We start from the raw sequence: 9,668 nt of genomic DNA, 5'->3' as shown, positions 1-9,668 counted from the left end.
CCAGCCGCACCAATGTGTCGGAGGAAACACCGTGCACCCGCCCCCCTCGGTTAGCGCGCACTGCGCCCGGCCCGCCACAGGAGTCGCTGGAGCGCGATGAGACAAGGATATCCCTACCGGCCAAACCCTCCCTAACCCGGACGACGCTAAGCCAATTGTGCGTCGCCCCACGGACCTCCCGGTCGCGGCCGGCTGCGACAGAGCCTGGGCGCGAACCCAGACTCTGGTGGCGCAGCATAGCACTGCGATGCAGTGCTCTAGACCACTGCGCCACCCGGGAGGCCCATTATTACAGATTTATTGAGTTTTTGCTGAAGAGGTTATAGTTTTGCAATTTTACATCTAACTAAAAGGTGTTTGGTGCCGTATTTCTCCAGTAAAAAAAATGCGCGTTGTCTTGTGTAAATGAAGTCGGGCTGCTGGGAAGGTCTGTCTCACTGTCTATGCTACTGGATAGAGAGCAATCACCGCAGCTGTTCACCCCATGTTAGTGGGCAAATGGACATCGTCAAATCCAAACCCAACCTTCATTTACCTTTTGTGACGCACCACGCACGCACGGCTGTTCCAAACTCCATTTTAAACGACACAAACTTCGACTAAGGTTATCCTATTTACACTTCATAGTCAATTTTGACACTACAATAACCGTTTGACTCATATCGATGCCACGTAGGCCGTTTTCAAAGGGATCTGTTGCTTTTTAAAGGCAGTTGCTCTTTAACGATTAAAAGGTTGTGTGTGTGGTTGAGTGGTAGAGGCTGGAATAGTACCTGATTTCTTTGAGAAGGTTGAGCATATCATCCAGAGCTTGTCTGTAGGCGCTGATGACAACTGTCGGGTGCATCTGTTGCTCCAGGAACAGCTCTGACACGGACAGCATCTCACCCGCTAGAGATGCATAAAATGTATGATGTTTCCCATGTTGAGACACAGGGGTAATAAGAGTAAAACATAGGCTGGATTGGACTACTACAATGAGAATAGACCTGATGGTGCAGTGTATTCACAGTATTGGGCATGTGGTGACTCACCCAGGATGATGACAGAGGTGGTGCCGTCTCCCACCTCCTCGTCCTGAGTGCGACTTATCTCAATCATGGACTTGGCAGCCGGGTGCTGGACCTGGATCTGCGTAGGTCGAAGCAGAGATGGAAGGAGTGACGTAGGCTTTGCACCGGGGCACTGAACATTAATATTTTCTGTATGGAAGTAGATGTATGGGAATCATAGCAAGTGGGCCCTTCTCACCTCTCTCAGGATAGCGTTACCATCGTTGGTCATCACAATCCCACCCATGGGGTCCAACAGCATCTACCAACACAAAGTATGTTATGGTTCCGGATTCAAGTGCTACCATAAAAGTATATTCCAGACATAATAGGAAACCTATAGCTCACCTTCATCATGGCCCTTGGTCCCAGGCATGTTCTGATGACGTCTGCGATCGTCTATAACACACAAAAAAAAAGTTATCAATACAGCGCCAACAGGCAATTCATCATGGTGATCCTACATTCCTCATAAATAGAGCTACAGTTGTAGCTATGACAATAACAGTAGCGCAATATTTATTACATAAGGAAATATTTCAACAAAGCAGACCTAACTCTTTGGTCCTTTAAAAACTTGCTGTATGTAAAATATTGTGTGCTATAACTTGATTTATTTTCTAATGTGACTCTGGATGTCAACATAATGATAATTGTTTCCAACATTAGGGCCGCTTTGTGTTTTGTTTCCTTGTTACGATACTAAAGAGTATTGCAATATTGGCATCGTCTCTGCCCTAGTACTGGGCCCCATAGACATAGATTAAACATACAATTATGTTGAAATAACATAGCTAGAAACCAAGTTAATTCTTAAAAGTTTAAGCCATTGGGGGGTTTCTAAGATGACATGCGCAATTGTTTTAAGATGGTCATACTATGGATCATTTAGTTATTTGATTTTGAACTTTAAGACCCCTTTAGGTATCAAAAAATGATTTGATAAAATATTGAATTTGGCCTTTACTACTATAGGCCAGAGAAACATTCATAAATGGCAAAAAAAGACAGTCAAAAAATAAATAATAAGAAACAAGGCTTTGAAGTGTTTATCCTATATCTAGGAGATAAGAAAGCTCAGGAAATAAATAAAATATATATACACAGTACCAGTCAAAAGTTGGGACACACCTACTCATTCAAGGGGTTTTCTTTATTTTTACTATTTTCTAAATTGTATAATAATAGTGAAGACATCAAAACTAAGAAACAACACATATAGAATCATGTAGTAACTAAAAAAGTGTTAAATCAAAATATATTCTTCAGAGTAGCCACCCTTTGCCTTGATTACAGATTTGCACACTGGTGCCACTCAACCAGCTTCATGCCTGCAATGCTTTTCCAACAGTCTTGAAGGAGTTCCCATATATGCTGAGCACTTGATGGCTGCTTTTCCTTCACTCTGCGGTCCAACTCATCCCAAACCATCTCAATTGGGTTGAGGGATTGTGGAGGCCATGTCATCTGATGCAGCACTCCATCACTCTCCTTCTTGGTCAAATAGCCCTTACACAGCCTGGAGGTGTGTTGGGTCATTGTTCTGTTGAAAAAAAAATGATAGTCCCACTAAGTGCAAACCAGATGGGATGAAGTATCACTGCAGAATGCTGTGGTAGCCATGCTGGTTAAGTGTGCCTTGAATTCTAAATAAATCACTGACAATGTCACCAACAAGCACCCCCACACCTCCATGCTTTACGGTGGGAACCACACATGGGGAGATCATCTGTTCACCTACTCTGCATCTCACAAAGATACGGCGGTTTGAACCAAAAATCTCAAATTTGGACTCATCAGACCAAAGGACAGATTTTCACCGGTCTAATGTCCACTGCTCGTGTTTCTTGGCCCAAGCAAGTTTCTTCTTCTTATTGGTGTCCTTTAGTAGTGGTTTCTTTGCAGAAATTCAACCATGAAGGCTTGCTTCACACAGTCTCCTCTGAACAGTTGATGTTGAGATGTGTCTGTTACTTGAACTCTGAAGCATTTATTTGGTCTGCAATCTGAGTTGCAGTTAATTGACCATTTCTGAGGCTGGTAACTAACAAACTTATCCTCTGCAGCAGAGGTAACTCTGGGTCTTCCTTTCCTGTGGCGGTCCTCACGAGAGCCAGTTTCATCATAGCACTTAATGGTTTTTGCGACTGCACTTCAAGAAACTTTCAAAGTTATTGAAATTTTCCAGATTGACTGACCTTCATGTCTTAAAGTAATGATGGACTGTCATTTCTCTTTTCTTATTTGAGCTGTTCTAGCCATAATATGGAATTGGTATTTTACCAAATAGGACTATCTAATGCATAACACCCCTTCCTTGTCACAACACAACTGACTGGCTCAAACGCATTAAGGAAAGACATTTCACAAATTAACTTTTAATAAGGCACACCAGTTAATTTAAATGCATTCCAGGTGACTACCTCATGAAGCTTCCAAAGGTGGGGAAGTGGCAATCTTTGCCAAGGATCACCTTCAGTGCTCGGTTGTCTCCACCAAGTCTGTCCCTAAACAATTTGATTTGCTGGTTTTAAGCATTACTTTCAAATAGCTCTTTGATGATTGTTGCTGGGTGCTATCGTCCTCCATCAGCACCAGCATGTACCCTACCTGCCCTAAGCTCTCTCCTGGCCCCTTACACTAACATGCTGATCAGACTGGATACGTCGCGTGCGCGAGCGCAGCAAAATAAATGTAGATATCCATGTTATTCAATTATTGCGTGCTCCAACGAGCATCTGCGACACCAAGGGCTAAAATAGAAGTAATTCCTATTTCTGACGCAAATCGCGCTGAAAGTCCTGCCTCTCCCATCTCCTCATTGGTTTATAGAAGCAGGTACCCACGTGCCATCTCCTCATTGGTTATTCCCACGTGGGTGATTGAAAGACGAACTTTGTTGCCGGTTGTCGTGGTAATACAATGAAAGTTTAGATGCGATCACCATATAAATTCAAAGATGAAAAAGCCTGGAAGGAGGAGAGATGACTAGAAACGATTCGGTTGGCCGTTTTATGTGTGGATTAATTGTCGGAGTAGAGGTCCTTGTGCATTTCAGGTAAAATAACAACTCAATGTTTATATCCCAGGACAAATTAGCTAGCAACAGCAAGCTAGCTAAATAGGACAAATTAACATTAGCTAGCAAGTGCAAGCTAACTATCTAAATTGCCATACATGCTTTTCGACCTGTCCCCAAATGAATGTCATTGGTTCAGAGTTTGTTTTGAAATTTGAACCTGCGTGTCGTGATTGCGTTTGGTGTGGGGGGGCAAAATACATTTATGCACGATAGCGCACGCGCGCAGCCGGTTTGGGTTCCATGTTAGTCTGAATTTGTCCTGCTAGGTGACCTAAACTGGGACATGCTTAAACCACCTGACCAAGTCCTAAAGCAATGGGACTACCTACATCTTTCTCAGATTATCACCAATCCCACAAGGTATGACTTCAAACACCCAGAAAAGGCTACTCTCATCGATGTTATCCTCACAAATAATCCTGTTAGGTATCAGTCTGGTGTTTTCTGTAATGACCTTAGTGATCACTGTTTAATGCTGATGATGTGGTTGTTACTGACAAGAAGCACATGGCTGCTCTTTAAAATCACCACTTCATTAAGTCAAGATTCCTATTTGACTCAGTCATGCCTCCTTGCCCGTCCAACATTTCCTCATCTCCCACCCCTTCTAATGCAACTATCCCCGATGCTCCTCCCTCTTTTCCCCCTGCCACGCTACAAAGTCTCTCCCTGCAGGCAGTCACTGAGTCCGAGGTGCTAAAGGAGCTCCTTAAACTTGACCTCAAAAAAACCATCTGGGTCAGATGGTTTAGACCCTTTCTTCTTTAAGGTTGCTGCCCCTATTGTCGCCAAGCCCGTCTCTCCTTTCTGGGGAGGTTCCCATTGCCTGGAAGGCAGCCACAGTTCGTCCTTTATTTAAAGGGGGAGATCAAGCTCATCCTAACTGTTATAGGCCTATTTCTATTTGCCCTGTTTATCAAAAGTGTTGGAAAAACGTGTCAATATTCAACTGACTGGCTTTCTTGATGTCTATGGTATTCTCTCGTGTATGCAATCTGGTTTCCGCTCAGGTTATGGATGTGTCACTGCATCCTTAAAAGGTCCTCAATGATGTCACCATTGCCCTTCATTCTAAGCAATATTGTGCTGCTATTTTTATTGACTTGGCCAAAGCTTTTGATACGGTAGACCATTCCATTCTTGTGAGCCGGCTAAGGAGTATTGGTATCTCTGAGAGGTCTTTGGCCTGGTTTGCTAACTACCTCTTTCAAAGAGTGCAGTGTATAATGTCAGAAAATCTGCTGTCTCAGCCACTGCCTGTCACCAAGGGAGTACCCCAAGGCTCAATCATAGGCCCCACGCGCTTCTCAAAGCTCCCTCATCCATTTATATGAAGATTATAGTCTTATACTCAGCTGGTTCCTCCCCGGATATTGTGCTAAATACTCTACAACAAAGCTTTCTTAGTGTCCAACAAGCTTTCTCTACCCTTAACCCTGTTCTGAACACCTCCAAAACAAAGGTCATGTGGTTCGGTAAGAAGAATGCCCCTCTTCCCACAGGTGTTATTACTACCTCTGAGGGTTTAGAGCTTGAGGTAGTCACCTCATACAAGTATTTGGGAGGATGGCTAGATGGTGCACTGTCCTTCTCTCAGCACATATCAAAGCTGCAAACTAAAGTTAAATCTAGACTTGGTTTCCTCTATCGTAAATCGCTCCTCTTTCACCCCAGCTGCCAAACTAACCCTGATTCAGATGACCATCCTACCCACGCTAGGTTACGGAGACATAATTTATAGATTGGCAGGTAAGGGTGCTCTCGAGCGGCTAGACGTTCTCTACCATTCGGCCATCAGATTTGCCACCAATGCTTCTTATAGGACACATCACTGCACTCTATACTCCTCTGTAAATTGGTCATCTTGGTACACCTGTTGCAAGACCCACTTGTTGATGCTTATTTATAAAACCCTGTTAGGCCTCACTCCCTCCTATCGGAGATATCTACTGCAGCCCTCATCCTCCACATACAACACCCACTCTGCCAGTCACATTCTGTTAAAGGTCCCCAAAGCACACACATCCCTGGGTCGCACCTCTTTTCAGTTCACTGCAGCTAGCGACTGGAACGAGTTGCAACAAACACTCAAACTGGACAGTTTTATCTCAATCTCTTAATTCAAAGACTCAATCATGGACCCTCTTACTGACAGTTATGGCTGCTTTGTGCTGTTGACTGTGCCCAATAATGTTTGTACCATGTTTTGTGCTGCTACCATGTTGTGTTGCTACCATGTTGTTGTTATGTTGTGTTGCTACCATGCTGTGTTGTCATGTGTTGCTGCCTTGCTATGTTGTTGTCTCAGGTCTCTCTTTATGTAGTCTCTCTTATTCTGATGTGTGTTTTGTCCTATATTTATATAGTTTTTTTAATCCCAGGCCCCCGTCCCCGCAAGAGGCCTTTTTTCCTTTTGGTAGGCCGTCATTGTAAATAAGAATTTGTTCTTAACTGACTTGCCTAGTTAAATAAAACATTTATTAAAAAAGCTGGTTGAGAGAATGCCAAGAGTGTGCAAAGCTGTCAAGGCAAAGGGTGGCTACTTTGAAGAAACTCAATATAAAACATATTTTGTTGTTTAACACTTTTTTGGTTACTACATAATGATTTCATATGTGTTATTTCATTGTTTTGATTTCTTCACTATTATTCTACAATGTATAAAATAGTATATATTTTTTTTAACCCTGGAATGAGTAGGTGTGTCTAAACCTTTGACTGGTACTGTAAATATTCCACACACACGCTGGGACAGTTGAGGGATGCGATAGATCCCAAGCTAATACAACCACTCCCATCAAAAAATATTTTAAAAGCAATGAGGCTGAAGCAACAGATCAGAACATTTAGCTTAACATTTTAACTATTAGGCTATTTCTTCACATTATAGGCGCAGCAATACGCACACGGCAGTAGGCTATAAGTGCAAATGTTCCAAAATGCAATCAATTAGTGGGAAAAAGTGACCGAAAATACAATTATGCATGTAACGATTAATTATAAAACGTGCATTTTTATGGTGAACATCATCTTCCCCAAACGTGAAACTCGCCATGTATGTATGCCAGTTAGGAGGATTAATGTGCTTAATTTTAAGAAGTTATTTGGACACTTAAGTTGTGATACATACTGTACCTTATGAAAACATATAGGCCATACTGCACACGCTGGGCACAAGGTACAGTACATCATTAACAAGTGATAGGCTAATATTGTCACCCATCAGACTATTCTTAATTTATTGTGGTTTTTACGTATACAAAAAAATTTGTGAAATTAGTTTTGATATAGAATGGACCATTATCGTGCACCTGTCTCAGAACAGGGGCATGTTAAATTAACATTTTAATAAAGTAATCTATGCACTTAAATAGCGAATGGAGGACGCTTTTCCCGCTGTTCATTTTCATGACAGCCAGGTAGGCTATACTCCTGTTGTAAAGCAAAGCAATGAGCTTATTATTAGGAAAGTTGATAAATATATATAGTAGGCCTAGCGTATAGAAAGCTGATTGGATCCTCTTTCTAATAGAGGCCGTCAAAACTACATAAAACAAAAATAATTGCATAGCCTATGGAAATGTTACGCAACATGCTCTCGTGAAGTGTGATTTGATTTTATAAAACACTTGCATTGATGTCATAGTGATTAGAGGGAGTACCAGGCAGTTAGCAAGTTTGGTAGGCTACTAATGACCATCAGCAGCATCAGAGCTTGGAGAAGCCGGACTAAACGGTCATGTGGAATTTGACTGCAGTAATACCATCATCATTACAGCCCTAAGTGGAAGACACCAAATAATGATACCTCACCTTGGCTGCACTGATATTTCCTGTCTGAACCTTCCGTCCAGACTCCCTCTTCATATTCTGGCCTGTAGTGGAACATGGAAACCAAGTTAAAAGTCTGTATGTTGTGTAAAATTGTACTGCAAAAACACAGCAATTAGTCTAGTTAACTGTGGGATCCAACCAGTCTACGTCTGTTCTGCACCTTTTGATTTCTATGTACAAATTAAGATCCCACATCTGTAGGTAGCTAGCTACCTGCCTACAGTACGCCATACAGTAGCTAGCTAGGCGTATCATGTGTGGATTAGGGATGTGTCATATTTTGGAAGGCTGATCTTTTATACTGTACAGTTAACGTTACTAAGTTACATACATAACTACATCACCCAAGCCAGCTTCATTCATCTGACATGTTAGCTACGGACATCCCTGGATACTTCAACGACTAGGTTAAAATGCCATTGATTTGAGTCAATCTTTCTTTGAGCTTCACTAATATGTTGCCGAACAGATGGGCTCCGCTCCCATATTTTTTGCCTCATTTGGTCAACCGCTAACTAGCTACGGTTCCTGTATGTTGTAACTAGTTAGCTATTGTAATATGTAACAGTAACGTTACTGCAAAATGTATTCTTGAGAATGGACATTTGAGTTGAGTAACGTTACTTAGCTATCTAACTAGTTAACGGTTGTGTAAATTGCACTATAGCCAGCCAGAGGTCTGTTGTAACATTATCTTACGTTACAGCCAATAAAGTCATACAAAGAGACAGTTCACTAAGGTTAGCTAGTTAACACTAGTGTCAGCTGTCGGCAAGGAAGCAGAAGCACATGCTTCGTTGCTGGCTAGAAACTGACACTAACTATGTAACGTTAGCCTGTATTGGCCCCTTGTCGGGATATTACAAACGACAGAAACATCAAAATGAGTAAAATTTCCACAGAAATCTACGTTAAGATGTAACATTTTTCGTTGCTTATAGGTTTTCTATGTACTTACTCAGCACGAGAACCTGTTGGCCCATCATTTTTGACAGCGTGTGGGACAACGGTCTGGAACTTTCTGGGCAGCCGGCGAGTAAAAAACTCCACATCGGGGGCTGATTACTCCCAGTATCTTAACCAATAAACTTGGAGGAAAAAATGATGTACTGTGAATTCCACCAATTAGGGAGACGGGATAAACGTAAAAGGATTCAATGGGAGGTGAGTATGTACAGGGCATCATTGTGAGACACACCCTGTACATTCATTGACATGTACAAAACCAATCAAGTCCATATACAGTAATCCAACATTGGCTAGACCCTTTCTGAAATGCAAGGATACCCGACAAGGCCCGATAAGACTCAAACAGTCTGACTATTAGCCAGAAGAAAGTCAAAGACACATCGAAGTCGGATCGAATTTTATTAAATGGTGTCAGCATCTTTTAAGAGAGAAAACGCCAAAGACAAACATTTCTTAGCGGATCAAAAATAAACTGTAAGGATAATGGGTCCTCTGAGTGCCAAACTCTTGCAACAAATAAAATGTACATCAATAAATCAAAAGGCTCTGTCAAAAAAGAGACAATTAAGATTGCAAATATGTTCACACATTATGTACAGTACAAAGTATGTTAATTACTGTATTGCCTATACTATATAATAAATACACACACACACATCTGGCCTTCATAGTCAAACCCAAACATTGTACATGCCTTTCAGAAGTTACTTGCTCTAAAAAAAATCCTGGGG

General features: G+C 41.8%; 1 protein-coding gene across 1 annotated transcript in view; it reads right to left on the bottom strand.

Annotated features, from left to right (window-relative positions):
• The window catches only part of LOC111954942 (T-complex protein 1 subunit gamma), a 17,379-nt gene extending 8,372 nt beyond the window's left edge, over window positions 1–9,007 (bottom strand). The window contains exons 1-6 of the mRNA XM_023974886.2: window positions 8,927–9,007; window positions 7,948–8,009; window positions 1,401–1,451; window positions 1,252–1,314; window positions 1,035–1,131; window positions 774–891 (exon numbers count right to left, since the gene is read on the bottom strand). Coding sequence (XP_023830654.1) covers window positions 774–891; window positions 1,035–1,131; window positions 1,252–1,314; window positions 1,401–1,451; window positions 7,948–8,009; window positions 8,927–8,954 — 419 coding nt within the window. The 5' untranslated portion in view covers window positions 8,955–9,007. The remainder of the gene's footprint in view (window positions 1–773; window positions 892–1,034; window positions 1,132–1,251; window positions 1,315–1,400; window positions 1,452–7,947; window positions 8,010–8,926) is intronic.
• Between the last annotated feature and the right edge of the window lie 661 nt (window positions 9,008–9,668).

This window comes from Salvelinus sp. IW2-2015, linkage group LG30 (assembly GCF_002910315.2).
Source record: "Salvelinus sp. IW2-2015 linkage group LG30, ASM291031v2, whole genome shotgun sequence".
Classification (NCBI taxonomy): Eukaryota; Metazoa; Chordata; class Actinopteri; order Salmoniformes; family Salmonidae; genus Salvelinus; species Salvelinus sp. IW2-2015.
This window is presented reverse-complemented; position numbering and strand designations above follow the sequence as displayed.